Below are 16,100 nucleotides of genomic sequence, written 5' to 3' on the forward strand. Positions count from 1 at the left end.
TGCCCTCTCCATAACAGTGGTTGGGCAAACTATGGCTGTACTGTAATCCCAGCACTTTGGGAGGCCGAGGTGGGTGGATCACGAGGTCAGGAGTTCAAGACCAGCCTGGCCATCACGGTGAAACCCCATCTTAAAAAAAAAAAAAGTTGTATCAGAACACAGCCCTGTGCATTTCTTGGATGTTTACACCTGTAACTGCTTTCTTCCTCTAACAGCGGAGTAGTAACGTGTGGCCTGCAGAGCCTATGCTTATTGACTATCTAGCCCTTTACAGAAGAAGTTTGCTGATTACTTTCCTTCAATGATGACAGTATGCCTTTACATAAAATCAGTGAGGCTTCCTATTTCCTTTCCCTCTGATTCTGTGTACTGTGTTTATATCTCCTGCTCTTCATGTATATTTATTTTTTTGCCATGTTAGGACTGGATCTTGCTGGCATTGAATATGGTCATCTCTCTTTAGAAGCTTTCCTTTTGGGTCCACCTTTCTTTTTTTCTCATTTTATTGCTCTGTCATAACTGACAATAATATAGAAGATTTTTTTGTTTGTTTTAGTTATTTAGAATTTTATGTCCTGAAGATGTAATATGTCAGTAGAACACACTATGCTTCTTCCTCAAAAACAAATAAGCCAAGTTGTTAAAAGTAGGAGATATTAAGATCAGAATCCTGTCCCTGAGTAGCCAGTCTTCCCCAGAAGATTTCTTTTTTTTTTTTTTTGAGACGGAGTTTCGCTCTTGTTACCCAGGCTGGAGTGCAATGGCGCGATCTCGGCTCACCGCAACCTCCGCCTCCCTTCCCCAGAAGATTTCTAAGGGAAATCAACCCACAGGGGCAAGGCCACAGAAGTGACATTCTTTGTTAGCACCAGAAGCTTGGCTGGGTGTCGTGGAAGGCTTTTGCCTGAGCTAGAGCTAGCCTAGAATTGAGAACCCAAAGCACATCAGTCGTCAGCTTTGGCTTCTCCACTGTGGAGTTCACGTCATAGTGGAGCCTTAACCACGGCAGAGGCAGGAAAAGGCCAAACCAGAGCATGCCGACTGCTAAGTAGAAATGACAGCAACAGCCAGAGTGTAGGTGTGCCCTGTTCCAGTTATTAAAGGAATTAGTTACTCTTCTAAAGATGGGGTTAGATTATAATGGTATTTAGCCAGGAGACCCAGAAATACCCAAGTTCTATCCTTGGCCAGCTGGCCTTTCTGTCTCAAAGTCCCCAATATGCATACAGAATAGTGGCCAGGAATGGAGCAATCCTTTTACTCCTTTTGCTCAGCACAGTGAAAGTTCATATTGAAAATGTGGCCGGCCGGGCGCGGTGGCTCAAGCCTGTAATCCCAGCACTTTGGGAGGCCGAGGTGGGTGGATCACGAGGTCGAGAGATCGAGACCATCCTGGTCAACATGGTGAAACCCCGTCTCTACTAAAAATACAAAAAATCAGCTGGGCATGGTGGCACGTGCCTGTAATCCCAGCTACTCAGGAGGCTGAGGCAGGAGAATTGCCTGAACCCAGGAGGCGGAGGTTGCGGTGAGCCGAGATTGCGCCATTGCACTCCAGCCTGGGTAACAAGAGCGAAACTCCGTCTCAAAAAAAAAAAAAGAAAAGAAAAGAAAAAAAAGGAAAATGTGGCCTTCATAATTGTCTTAGCTTAAACCATTCATCGCATTATACCCACCTTGGGAGTGGGGATGGGAGGATGGGGGTGATCAACTGTGGAAGCTTCCTTTAGCTTCCCAATACCAAAACCACACTAAGTTTTGATTTCCTGAGCTTCCTTGTTTTGTGTTGAAATTGGTTGTGAGGCTCAGTAATAGTTTCTTAAATGTTAAGGCTAGAAGTGTACGCCACCTAGTGGCTTTGTACGTTAAAACAAGAAGCAGAAACGCGGAAGAGGGAGCCGGATCCCTCTGGATGTGTCCCTCGGAGTCACTGCAGCACTCCATAGAGAGCCTGGGTGTTACTCTCTTTATTTTCAATTGAAGTAAAATTTGTGATAGCATTTTACAAGTGGAAAATAGCTGTGTCATTTAAAAAATTCCCATTAAATTTGTTCCCAATGCCCCTCATGTTTCCAGAGATTCCTTCTGCTCTTGTCAGTGTGCAGTTAAGCAGCGTAGACTCATTTTATTACTAATGTCAGCCAGATAAAATTAATATGGTAAACTTACTTCCCATATCATTGTATACATCCTAAAGCCAATATATTTTAAAATTGCTTTACCACTGCCTGCTCTCCTTTGGTAAAAATTGTAGATTCACTTAGCACGTATTTATTGATTTCAGTCACAAAATAGGCCCTGGACGTACTGCATCAAACATGGTCCTAGAGTAGAGGAGGAGATGGACATGTAAATACATAATTGCAACAGGTCATAACATGTATGACTGTTACGATAGAAGTCTCTATAGCAGTTAATGCCAGCCAGGTGCGGTGGCTCACACCTGTAATCCCAGCACTTTGGGAGGCTGAGGAAGGGAGATCATAAGGTCAGGTGTTTGAGGCCAGCCTGGCCAACATGGGGAAACCCTGTCTCTACTAAATATACCAAAAATTAGCTGGGTGTGGTGATGGGTGCCTGTAATCCCAGCTACTTGGGAGGCTGAGGCAGGAGAATTGTTTAAACTCAGGAGGTGTAAGTTGCAGTGAGCGGAGATTAGGCAAAGGTTGCAGCAAGCCATTGCACTCCAGCCTGGGCAACTCCGACTAAAAAAAGAAATAAAGAAGTCTGGGCTGGAGAGGGAGATTTTGGAGTCATGAGCCATATATATGGTAGTGGGTGAGATTATGGCAGTAGAAGAGATCATCCAGAGGGAACCAAGGTGAAAATCATTAACACACCGTTAGTATTTTGGAGGTACACGGAGTTCAGAGAAATAAAAAGTAGTTTTATGGAAGCTAAAGGCAAAGAAAATTTAAAGAGAAAAATAAGCCATGTGAAGGCTAAAGAAGATGAGAACCAGGGATCACTGAATCTGGCAATTAGAGGGTTTTGCCAAAATCAGTTTTGCCAAATTCTTTGCCAAAATCAGGTAGGTGAAATGGTATGTGGCAGGTGGTTAAGCAGGATGGAGGGCAGAAACAGAGGACAGATTGCAATAGATCAAAACAGAATAGGTGATAAAGAAGTGTGAAAAAGATCATGGACTATTCTTTCATAGATCTTGACTATGAAAGAGGGAAGAGATTGGACTTGGTAGTACAATTTGTAGACCAAGTGCTAAGCGATTAGACAGTGGAGTAACAGTGAATAAGGTGGAATGGATATTGCCTCTTAAAACCCAGCCTCTGGTTGCTCAGTGTCTCCTGCCTGTCTTCACACAGTCAGGGCTGGTATACACAGAGGATGAATGGCAGAAGGAGTGGAATGAACTCATCAAGCTTGCCTCCAGTGAACCCCGAATGCATCTCGGTACCAATGGAGCCAACTGTGGTGGGTAAGTAGGGCTAAGTGGGGGAGCAGGAAATCTTAAGTCATCATTGGGCTTCCACAGCCTAGTGTTTAGAGAGCTCTGTGCTAAGACATATTAGAAGGAAAGAGAGGAGCTATGCTAAGGGCACAAAAGTGTGTAACAACATGGTATGTTTAGGAACTACAGGTAGTTCACTATTGGACTGGAATACAAAGTAGCCCATCTAGATTTTGGAAACTTCAGGACATGACCCAATATTTTCAGTAAGTAAACTACAAGGAAAATAAAAAGGGACAAGGAACTTACAAGTTTAAATGCACTAAAAAGATATGTCAGGCTGGGTGCGGTATTTCATGCCTGTAATCTCAGCACTTTGAGAGGCTGAGGCAGGAGGATTGCTTGAGCCCAGGAGTTCGAATCCAGCCTTGGTAACATAGTGAGACTCTCTCTCTCTCTCTCTCTCTTTTTTTTTTTTTTTTAAAGACAGAGTCTCGCTCTGTTGCCTGGGCTGGAGTGCAGTGGTGTGATCCCAGCTCACTGCAATCTCTGCCTCCTGGATTCAAGCGATTTTCTGCTTCAGCCTCCCAAGCAGCTGGGACTACAGGTGTGTGTCACCACGCCCAGCTAATTTTTATATTTTTGGTAGAGATGGGATTTCACCATTTTGGCCAGGCTGGTCTCGAACTCCTGGCCTCAAGTGATCCACCCACCTTGACTTCCCAAAGTGCTGGATTACAGGTGTGAGCCGCCATGCCTGGCCAGTGAGACCTCATCTTTACAAAGAAAAAAAAAAATTAGCCAGGCGTGGTGGTGCGTGCCTATAGTCCCAGCTACTTGGGAGGCTGAGATGGGAGGATTGCCTGAGCTGGGGTGATCGAGGCTGCACTGAGTTGTGACGGCACCCCTGCACTCCAGCCTGGGCAACAAAGAGAGACCCCTGTCTCTAAAAGAAAACAAAAAAGACATCAACCAGTTGGGATGTATGGAGATTATAAGACAGTTAAGGAAATGTGGATAATGTCTGTGTGTTTAATTATTGTTAACATTTTAAAGTATGATATTAATGGTATAATGGTTGTTTATAAAGGCAGTCCTTTATTTTTTCAGAGATAGAAACTGAAATACAATGGATGAAATTATGTAATCTCCAGGATTTGCTTCAAAATAGTCTGGCAAGAGCCCCATAGTCGGGGAGATAGGGAAATAGACTGAGTGTAGGTGAAACAAGGTTGAAGCCGGGTGGTGGGAACACAACTGTTGAGTATGTTATCATTTCTAGTATCGAACATGTTTACAATTTTGAAATTTTCCGTAGTAGTTAAAAATTCTGAACTACCCAGCTTTTATTGTACATACAAATAATCTGGGAGAATTATTTAAAATGCTGATTTCTGGATATCCACCCCAGAAAAGTCCAGTTGAGTTGGATGGAGCTAAGGCCCAGAAATCCTCATTTGTAATAAGCATCCAGTGTTGAATAAAATTGCTTTAGGGGGTGGAAGCCATTGAATATTGAGTATGTGAATGACAGGAGCAAATTTCTCACTCCATATGTGGACACACTGACACCAGTAGATAATGAGTGGAAGGGAGTGAGAGAAGAGGCAGTTGTAGTAATCCAGGAAGAGGTCATGGACGTGAACGGCGTGGTGGACTGAAGATAGGCCAGGGGAGACGGGGAGGAAACACATAGGAGATGGCCTTGCTCAAACCAGGTGATTACTGGACGGTGGGAGATAAAGCACAGGAAATCGTTCACAGATTTCTGATTAGGCTACTGGGTAGATGGTGAGGTTGTTCTTTAAATGAGGGAACATAGGAAAAGAATTGTATTTGGCCTTTTTTGTAAGACATGAGTGTGCTGTGTGGGTGGTTGTAGTACATAAAGTAAGTAGGATAAAGTTATGCAGTTGTATATTGAGCTGCTGGATAAAGAAAATGGAGAGAGGTTATTGAAAGGAGGAATATTAAGAGATAGGGATTACCTCAAAATTCCTAATACTCTTTTAACCCCAGAGCCTTCAAATCTCTTTTCTTGGATTTCCCCATCTGTGAGACGGAAGTAGAAACAGCCATGGTAGCACAAAATAATCAGCTGTATCAGTGCAGCCTTAAGACTGGCTGGAAAACCAGGAAAGGACAATTCTCCTTTTCCCTTTCTGCAGAACGGGTCTTCAGGGTCTCCTGTTTCTGCTCTCTTCTATCGCACCCCTTCTACTCTCTCCCCTCCCGCCATTCCAGGGTGGAGAGTTCCGAGGAGCCTGTTTATGAGAGCCTTGAAGAGTTTCACGTCTTTGTCCTGGCTCATGTGCTTAGAAGGCCCATAGTCGTCGTAGCAGACACCATGCTGAGGGACTCTGGAGGGGAAGGTGAGTCAGCCAGTCAGTCCTCACTCCATCCTGATCAATCCCTTTTGCAAAGCCTTAGGCTAAGCATAGGAAGGAAGCGGGGAAATGGGATATATAGACCCTTGGGGGAAAAGCAAGGTATCAATTAGAATAGTGCAAAATTCTCAAGAGGTTCTGAGTAAAGCAGTTGGGATTAATTCACAGGGGTTCTTAGGAAAGAATTATTAAACATGTTGGAATAAAAGCAGGGACTCGGTTGGCAAAGTGGGGTGAAGGATTGTCCACTAGGCAGAAACACAGCCTTCACAATAATCTGCATGGTTTCCTGCAGCCTTTGCCCCTATTCCCTTCGGAGGAATCTATCTGCCCTTGGAGGTCCCAGCCAGCCAGTGTCACCGCTCCCCTCTGGTGCTCGCCTATGATCAGGCCCACTTTTCTGCACTCGTGTCCATGGAGCAGAAGGAGAATACCAAGGAGCAAGGTGCTGAATGACGTGTCTTTTGGTCTGCATTATTTCCACTTGGAAAAAATGGAATGAGATCTATGTGGGAGGAAAGAATTCAGTGACGTGCAAGCCCAGACAGCTCGTGTTGATACTGTTTTATTAAGCTATAAGTTATGTCAAGTTTTCAAATTAAAAAAAAAAGAAGGTTTGGGAGAGAAGCAAGACCTGTATTCCCTCTTCTGGAGTAAAGGCTTATGATTAAGGTGGTAGGACCTTCTAAATGATGGTTTGCTCTGTTTGTCTTAAATTACGACTGAATTCTCTGAATATACATTAACTGGAAAGAACATCATGAGAGTTACTTGACTGACTGGTGGGGACTCAGGGAGATTTGTGGCCTAAAGAGTATGCCGCATGGTAGGGGGAAAACTAGCCAATTGGTGTTAATGCTAGGGTAATTCACATGTAAGAATTGAGAAGTGACCACAATTAAAGACCTTAGTATGATTTTAGTGAAGTAAGTCTGTGTTCAGTTGCCTTTCTCTCTCCTCAAGGAGACTCCTTGATGATATGTTTCTTCCTCCCCAGCTGTGATCCCACTTACAGATTCAGAGTATAAGCTGCTGCCCTTGCACTTTGCTGTGGACCCTGGAAAGGGCTGGGAGTGGGGCAAAGATGACAGTGACAATGTCCGATTGGCCAGGTAAGCCAGGCCTAGTCTTTTCATCTACTTTGTAGCTGGGATCTCTTCGACATGCAGCATCCCATATGCCAGGGATTTTTTCTCAGCTCAGGCAAGACAGTTACAAGCTAAGGCCAGTTTCTTTAGAAAGATGGAGAGGTGGAAGACAGGTTGGGCACCGGACTCTTTCATCATGCAGCTGCTTTTTCTGCCTCTGAAAGAGATGGGAATCCTGGAATCTGAACTTGTTCTTTTTTTACAATAGGAAAAGTATTCTTACACTGATACGTTCCTAAAACAGTGATTAGAAAATCAGGATAATCAAGTCACATGTCTTAGCGCAAGTGAGAGAGTTGATCAAAATAGTTTGCTTTGAGTATTTGCCTCTCTGAAATTTAAACTAATAGTAAGAAAAATATGTTCCCTCCCTGACCAGCCCCCAGCCTGCCTCCCTGTGGCTTGTTAAGCCTTCCTTCTGCCTCCTGCCTCAGCTTCCTGCTGGAGAGTGTGTGAATTCGAAAGCTCCTCCGTTAACACTTACCCAGCGGTTCCTTCTCTGGGCTCCTGCCACTAGGTCACAGCTAAGACAGTTTGATTTTCAAATCCAGAGTTTATGGCTTTTTAAAAATAAGCTCTCACATATCAAAAGCTCCTTCTAAATAATGTTTACAACAACAACAACAACAACAACAACAACAACAACAGTGTAATGGCTGCTGCCTAGTATTTCCCGTTTTCCAGACACTGTGCTGGGCTCTTTCCAAACACCATTTTATCTTTACAACAAGCCCAAGGGATAGATACTATCTATACCAGGCGTCCCCAAACTACAGGCGCATGCGGCCCCCTGAGGCCATTTAGCCGGCCCCCCCGCCGCACTTCAGGAAGGGGCACCTCTTTCATTGGTGGTCAGTGAGAGGAGCACAGTATGTTGCAGCCCTCCAACGATCTGAGGGACAGATCGTTGCACCCTGTGTAAAAAGTTTGGGGATGCCTGATCTATACCATTCTCAGCTGCAACTGAGTTTCAGGGAGTTGGAAGTGACTTGCTCAAGGTCTGGAGAAATAGTTCAAACCCAGCCCTACTTGAGTCCCAAGCCATGTGACCCTCTCCCACCCTTCCTCCCAACTGTAGCACATTGCTTTGCTTTTAAAAGGTCGAAGTAATTTTTTCTTTTTTTTCTCTCTCTTTTTCTTAGTGTAATTCTGTCTCTAGAGGTCAAATTACATCTGCTACATAGCTACATGAATGTGAAGTGGATCCCACTGTCCTCTGATGCACAGGTGAAGACTTAACCCACATCTGCCCTGGTGTGTCCTCATTTTCAGTGACAGAACAGATTTGGGGCCATTTCCTTCTGAATCTGTTCTGAGTGGTAGCTTACAATTCAAGGTTAGAAGTAACTAGAAGATGTCAAATAAGTTTCAAAGACACTTTTTCCTGCTTTTTTTTTTTTTTTGAGATGGAGTCTTGTTCTGTCACCCAGGCTGGAGTGCAATGGCATGATCTCGGCTTACTGCAACCTCTGCCTCCTGGGTTCATGCAATTCTCCTGTCTCAGCCTCTTGAGTAGCTGGGATTACAGGCATGCGCCACCACACCTGGCTAATTTTTGTATTTTTAGTAGAGGAGGGGTTTCACCATGTTGGCCGGGCTGGTCTCAAATGCCTGACCTCAGGTGATCTGCCTGCCTCGGCTTCCCACAGTGCTGGGATTACAGGTGTGAGCCACTGTGCCTGGCCTTTCCTGCTTTTTTTTTTTTTTTTTTGGAGAGGGAGTCTTGCTCTGTCATTCAGGCTGAAGTCCAGTGGCACAATCTTGGCTCATAGCAACCTCTGCTTCCCGGGTTCAAGCGATTCTCCTGCCTTAGCCTCATGAGTAGCTGGGATTACAGATGTGTGCCACAATACCCAGCTGATTTTTGTATTTTTAGTAGAGACAGGGTTTCACCATGTTGGCCAGGCTGGTCTCGAACTCCTGACCTCAGGTGAGCCACCTGCCTCAGCCTCCCAAAGTGCTAGGATTACAGGTGTGAGCCACTGTGCCTGGCCCTTTCCTGCTTTTTAAAAACCATTAGTCTCCTGTTTTCCACATCTCCTCTCCAATGAGCCTCTGTGATCTGATACTAAAACATACTCTTTTTATTATTATTAATTTTTGAGATGGAGTCTTGCTTGCCTAGGCTAGAGTGCAATGGCACGATCTTGGCTCACTGCAACTTCTGCCTCCCAGGTTCAAGCAATTTTCCTGCCTCAGCCTCCCTAGTAGCTGGGATTACAGGCACCTGCCACCACGCCCAGCTCATTTTTGTATTTTTAGTAGAGATGGTGTTTCACCATGTTGGTGAGGCTGGTCTCTAACTCCTGACCTCATGATCCGCCCGCCTCAGCCTCTGAAAGTGCTGGGATTATAGGCATGAGCCATTGTGCCCGACCTAAAACATATTCTTTAAGAAAGGTTTTCTGGACTGTTTGTTGAACTTGAGATGATCATTATTTTGTCCCAAGCCTTCTGTAGACAGACCTCTGTTTTGGGCACTAGGAAACAGAGTAGCTTAAAGAGCTCCTAATTCAGTGAGTTCTGAGTTACAACAGGAGCACAGGAGTAAGGGCAAATTGATGAAGTCCAGTGCAGAATGTATAAAAGTTGAGGGGATGCAGGCAGGGTGCGGTGGCTCACGCCTATAATCCCAGCACTTTGGGAGGCCGAGGCAGGCAGATCACGAGGTCAAGAGATCGAGACCATCCTGGCCAACATGGTGAAACCCCATCTCTACTAAAATATAAAAATTAGCTGGGTGTGGTGGCGCACATCTGTAGTCCCAGCTACTCGGGAGGCTGAGGCAGGAGAATTGCTTGAATCTGGGAGGTGGAGGTTACAGTGAGCCGAGATTGCGCCACTGCACTCCAGCCTGGTGCCTGGCGACAGAGCAAGACTCTGTCTCAAAAAAAAAAAAAGTTGAGAGGATGCAAAGTGGCTCGACTTGGTTGGTTCTTATTAGTCAAGACTTTCTTGAGATTAGTTTCGAGCAGAATTTGACAGAGAAATCTATAATAACATTGTAGCGTTTGGGCCTCTCACCCAGAAGCCACATATCATATGGTTGCTCATTGTTCTAAATGAGCAGAAATGTTTTATTCTGCTATCTCCTTATTATAGAAGGGAGTCAGATTGCAGCGGGTGAGAAAGCTGACTGACTGGAACGCAGAAAGGACAGTGCCATCCTGGGTGACCTTTCCCTCATCATGACAGCAGCCCTTCTCTGGAGCTAGGCAGTCACTTCAAGGACAGAGTTCTTAGGGGTCCACCCTTCTTCCTAGCCATGGCTGCGGGGAGCTCCCTGAGTGAGCCAGGCGGACGGGCTAGAGGTCCCTGTGGGCTTCCCCCACCCCAGGCTGCGGGGATAACTGTCAACAGTGCTCTTGTCTTTTCCAGGCTCCTCTGGCCCAGCCTGAGTCCCCCACCGCCTCGGCGGGAGACGAGCCCCGGTCCACTCCTGAGTCTGGAGACTCAGATAAGGAGTCAGTTGGCAGCAGCTCCACCAGCAATGAGGGCGGCCGGCGAAAGGAGAAGTCCAAGCGAGATCGGCAGAAGGACAAGAAGAGAGCAGACTCCGTGGCTAACAAGCTGGGCAGCTTTGGCAAGACCTTGGGCAGCAAGCTCAAAAAGAACATGGGAGGCCTGATGCACGGCAAGGGTTCAAAACCTGGAGGGGTGGGGACAGGGTCCGGGGGAGGCAGTGGCACTGAGACGCTGGAGAAGAAGAAGAAGAACGCACTGAAGAGCTGGAAGGGTGCTAAGGAGGAGGCGGCTGGGGACGGGCCTGTGTCTGAGAAGCCCCGAGCCGAGTCTGCCGGTGACGGAGGGAGCAGGTTCAGCCGGGAGGTGCTGCAGAGCCTGAGCATTCTGAGGACTGCCATGCAGGGGGAGGGGAGGTTCATTTTCGTTGGAACCCTGAAGATGGGTCACCGTCACCAGTATCAGGAGGAGATGATCCAGCGCTACCTTGCTGATGCTGAGGAGAGATTCCTGGCAGAACAGAAGCAGAAGGAGGCAGAGAGGAAGATCATGAATGGAGGAATAGCGAGTGGCCCTCCTCCAGCCAAAAAGCCAGAGCCGGATGCTGGGGAGGAGCAGCTGACTGGCCCCCCAGCAGAGTCCAAGGCAATGGCATTTTCTGCTGGCTACCCTGGGGGCTTTACTATCCCTCGGCCTTCTGGGGGTGGAGTCCACTGCCAGGAACCCCGGAGGCAGTTGGCAGGGGGTCCGTGTGTCGGGGGCCTACCACCATACGCCACCTTCCCCAGACAGTGCCCTCCTGGGCGACCCTACCCCCACCAGGACAGCATCCCTTCTCTGGAGCCAGGCAGTCAGTCTAAGGATGGAGTTCACAGGGGTGCACTGTTACCACCCTCCTACCGAGTGGCTGATTCCTATAGCAATGGCTACAGAGAGCCACCTGAGCCAGATGGATGGGCTGGAGGTCTCCGGGGGCTTCCCCCGACCCAGACCAAATGCAAACAACCGAACTGCAGCTTCTATGGACACCCTGAGACAAACAACTTCTGTTCCTGTTGTTACAGGGAAGAACTGAGGCGGAGGGAACGGGAGCCGGGTGGGGAGCTCCTGGTGCACAGGTTCTGAACAGTTGGAACACTGAAGGGCAAGGAGGCTGAACAAAGTTAAGCTCAACTAATTGGCTCATCAAAAACAGTCCCCATGCTGATGGGGCAAATGCAGTCATGTTTGCGGGAGCCTGGCTGGAAACTTAAGTGTGTGCGCACAGGAGTGCTGCCAGGCTGGCAGGAGCAGGCTGGGGCCGGATGGCGCCTCAAGGGCTGCACTATTTCTCTGCAGAGCTTGACTTTATGGGACTGAGGTACAAGGGGGAAAGATGGCGATTCTGTCTTACAACCTCCTGGGTCCCATCCGAGGACCTAAGAGAAAGTAGTAGGAGAAGGTTTGGTGTGTGGGGGTGGGAGGTGGGCAGAAGTCTTGGGGAGAAATGGGCAAAGGAAGTTCTCAGTCAATAAAAAATAGACCAAAGTTCTTTAGGATGGGGAAAGCACATGGTGGTGGAGTGGGAAGTGTGGAGAGGAAGCGGGAAATTGGACACGTTTGCTATTGATTTGAATTAAGGTAGAAATTAGGGTTGGATAAATTCTTCCCTTTGAAGGATCTGGAAAGACAAGGCAGTAATGTGTGCTCATGGGTGCCTGTGAGGAGGTGGGGGTGGTTTAAGTCCATTGGTTGAGATGGGAAAGGGAGGAACTTAAAAGGGAAATCCTTTTCCTCCTAAGCTTTACTTCCTCCGGTCGCGTGTCATCTGTTACAGTTTGAGAGGAGAGTGCTGATTACCCCCCATCTTTTCCTCATCTAAGTCTTGTATTTTTTTTAAGTTCCCTGTGGGAAAGGGAAGAGCATAGTGAGAAGAGCAGTCATGTGTGTTGCATTTTCTCCAGGTGAATTGGGGCAGAGGTGATCTATTTTTTAACCATAGCAATAACCATACATTGGGGTTTGAGCACACCTTGGGAGGGGCGGGAGGACAGACATTTTAGCCAGATTGTTTCAAACAAAACCAAAAACCTAAATAGAGCACTACCATCCTCTGTGGCTGCTGCATTTCTGTAGAAAGAACTTATTTTATTGACTTTTTTTTTTTTTTTTTTTTTTTTTAAGGAAAAGAAACAAAAAGACCCCAACAAGCAAAAACATTTTAAAAAATGATTTTTTTTTTTCTCCTACTTAAGTGGTTCCTTCTCCTTTTTCTCTACTTTTGGAGAATGAACTTTAACATCCCGGCTTCTTTTGTTAAGCCATAGCTGACCTTAATCTGTGGTTAGTTTATTAAAATAATAAAAAATACTTTGTAAGAAGAGATATTTTTGATATTAGGACTGATGTTGAAATATGGGGTGGGGATTAGGGGCAATTTATAAAAAGGTAGTTACAGAAATATATTTTAGTGAACTATAACCACAGAGCACAGATAACTCCCAATGAGCTGATCTGTCTTTAGATTTCTCCCTCTCCTTGACCCATCCCTGTTCTCCAGGGGCTGGGAGTGGGGATATGGACACAGTAGGGGGAGCTCCTTTGCATTTTGCACAAAGCACAAGTCTGGACAGCCTATGCTCTGGCCAGAGCCATTTCTAAGAGCTTTAAACCGGAAGGCACCATCCTGGGCCAAGTTTCCTTTTTCTTTATATTTTTTTCCGGGAAAAGTCAACTATGCAATTGTATACACTCCCGGGTGCATGTGAGGAAGGGGAAAAAGTGTACTTAACGTGTCCAGAGTATTACCGGGCTGTTCTTCTGTGTTTGGATTTCTCTTTTGAGGTATGTACTCGTAACTCATCCCATGGAACATAATCCCCACATTTGATCTAAAGCAGTGGCACGTGCATGTGCGTGCGTGTGTGCGTGCATGCATGCGTGTGTCTTCCTTCTTGGTAGCTAGTCAAGACTGTCCTTGTTGGAAATGCTCACGGTTTCGAAAAGTTCTTTTCTCCTCAAGAATCTCAGAAGTCACCTATGTAATTTCCTATGGCTACTAATTCTTGGGGTTTTCTTTGAAAATAGGTTTGTTTTAAGAAAGCAGTGAGATTCCAAAGGGAGGGATGTGTACATGTCTGGGCAGGTCTGGAACCTGGTATGCGATGAGCACTCCCCTAAGGTGCAAAATTTAAGGGGCTACCATAAAACTCATTCAGCAACATGCTTAAAAAAAAATGCAGTATTTTAAAAAATTATTGCAAAAAATTTATGTTGAATAAAGTAGCGAAATCTTACAGCATCTGACAGGACTGGGATTAGGAGGAGGGAAGTGAGGCTGAATTGAATAAGTATGGGGATGAATCCTCTTTATTTAAATATTTGATACATTGTCCATCATAGTTTTTTTACATTAATTTTGATTTTTTTCCCCTATGGATAGTTAAGATAAAGTGATGAATTAATTTTGATTTTTAAAAAATGTTGCATTAAAGTAGTATTCATCTTGGTTACTGGGTTTTTTTTGGCACTCTTTAAATTTTGTGCCCAAGGCGACTGCCTTGCTCACCTCACCCCAGTTACGTTCCTATTTCTGTGATTTGAACAACACTAGTGAGAACACCACTGCGTACGCCCCCGCCCCCATCACACACCAAACAACGGGTGGCTCAAACACCCTGAATTTGCACAACTCACCTAGCTTTCCTAATTTAGGCCTTCATACCATAGGATGCTGGCCTGGACCAATAGAAATTAAAACAGACCAGGGGTTTTCCCAGAGAATAAAGCCAGAAAAGTTTTGATTCTCCACTGGACTGCTGTGTTTGGATTTGATCTGTTACTAGATTCTAGTTAATAATTTTGTTTTTAAAAACTGAGGACAAACGAACAAAAACAAAACCTTGCGTCATGTTTGTTTTTGTTTCTATTTATAAATTAGCCAATCCCAGTTCCTTTTGCCTTCGTTTCAAATAAAAGATGGAAATTTTGAAGGGTGGTCTGGGGATTAATATGGTAAAATGGGGCTTTAGGCCTTATAGCTTTTTATTAAGAAATAAATTATTTTTTATTTGGGAAGGTAACTATTTATTGAGGCATTGAAAAACCTCTCCATTCTAAGGATGAAAGACCCTGAGACAACGGATATGTTTTTATAGGAGATAGCGAAGTTTGTTTTGCTTCATTATTTGGGAGAAGGGCTCAGTGGGATGTTGGGGAGGTGAAGGAATAATGCCTGGGAAAGTAATACAGACTCAGCTTGGTTTGCGGTCTTAGGGGAAGAGGAGGGAATAGAAGAGGCAAGCCCATGCCTTCACTGGACTGGGGAGAAGAAAAGGGGCATCTGACAGGCACTCAAAACGGGCAGAAAATTCCTTAGTTACAGAGCGGTATGTGGGTGAAGAGAGAAGGCGGACCCTTTAACCGTAGGTGAGGGATGATAGCATCTCTCAGACTTAAATTTAAGTGCACTTATTTCCTTTAATCCAGGGCAACTGGGGTACCTACTGAAGTTTTTAATGGAGGGAGCTTTTCAGGGTTCTTGTTTTTCCCCTTTTGATGTTAGTGCTCCTCCAATGGAGTAAGTGTTTCTGTAGGATACCTCCACATCTCCCTTAACCTATGCTGCGTTTATTGAAAGTTACGAGATTTAACCAGAAGTTTTCCCCCCATACTGGTTTTTATCAACAAAATAAAAAGTTATATCAAAAGATTTTTTAAAGATTCAGTCTTTTTAAGGAGTGGGGATGGTGTTGAACTCAGTGCTGTAGAGGGCCTTGGAAGGAAAGTACCTTCCCTCTATGAGCTCAGTTGTTTTTTGTTTGTTTGTTTGTTTTTTCCTCAAGCAAAACTAAAGCCCACAGACAAGAATTGGCAGTGACTTCTTGTGATGTATCTGTGGGGTGATACTGAGTCCGAAAGAATGAAGCTGGTTTTGAATGTGCTCTGAGAACCTAACTTTTGCCATCTTCCTCCTTTTAGTCCTGTGTCCACGGTTCCAGTCACGTTTTTTCTTTCTCAGTAAAAGAGTATTTGCAGAGATGATTGTCCCTGAATTACTCAGACACCTCTGGACTCTGTGTCTTTTTTCTTTTCGGAGACAGAGTCTTGCTCAGTCGCCCAGGCTGGAGTGCAGTGGTGTGATCTTGGCTCACTGCAACCACCGTCTCCCGGGTTCAAGCCATTCTCCTGTCTCTGCCTCTTGAGTAGCTGGGATTACAGGCACCTGCCATCATGCCCAGCTCATACTTGTATTTTAGTACAAACAGTGTTTCACTATGTTGGCCAGGTGGTCTTGAATTCCTGACCTCGGGTGATCCACCCGCCTAGGCCTCCCGAAATGCCGGGGTTACAGGTATGAGCCACTGCATCCGGCCTCTGTTGAGTGAGTGCCCCAGACATACAGCCACAGGTGGGAAGAAGACAGACTTAGAAACACCGTCCCAGCCTGGAATCACCTGCACTCCAGATTTTTCTAATATCCTTCTTTCCCACCAGGCCTTTCAACTGTAGATTTGGATGAGTCATGTGGGCATTCTGTCTCTTACTTTGCAGACATCCAGTCTGCAAATCACGGGGTGTTTTTCCCCCATACATCAGTTGGGTGACAAAGTATTTATTACGATGTCCCCATGTAGACTTTCTCCGTGCCACCTCCTGCATCGGCCATGCGGGTAAGGGGCAGTAGAAAAGAGCAACGGAAGCTGGCAGGAGGAG

General features: G+C 45.6%; 1 protein-coding gene across 8 annotated transcripts in view; it reads left to right on the forward strand.

Moving 5' to 3' along the window:
* The window catches only part of OTUD7B (OTU deubiquitinase 7B), a 64,977-nt gene extending 49,883 nt beyond the window's left edge, over positions 1-15,094 (forward strand). For all 8 annotated transcript variants that reach the window (XM_074389622.1, XM_039459877.2, XM_074389619.1 and 5 more), the window contains 6 exons: positions 3,324-3,436; positions 5,654-5,781; positions 6,092-6,241; positions 6,794-6,908; positions 8,087-8,171; positions 10,323-15,094. In XM_074389622.1, coding sequence (XP_074245723.1) covers positions 3,324-3,436; positions 5,654-5,781; positions 6,092-6,241; positions 6,794-6,908; positions 8,087-8,171; positions 10,323-11,531 — 1,800 coding nt within the window. In that variant the 3' untranslated portion in view covers positions 11,532-15,094. The remainder of the gene's footprint in view (positions 1-3,323; positions 3,437-5,653; positions 5,782-6,091; positions 6,242-6,793; positions 6,909-8,086; positions 8,172-10,322) is intronic.
* The last annotated feature ends 1,006 nt before the right edge of the window (positions 15,095-16,100 follow it).

The sequence above is a fragment of the Saimiri boliviensis genome, chromosome 19, assembly GCF_048565385.1.
Source record: "Saimiri boliviensis isolate mSaiBol1 chromosome 19, mSaiBol1.pri, whole genome shotgun sequence".
NCBI lineage: Eukaryota > Metazoa > Chordata > Mammalia > Primates > Cebidae > Saimiri > Saimiri boliviensis.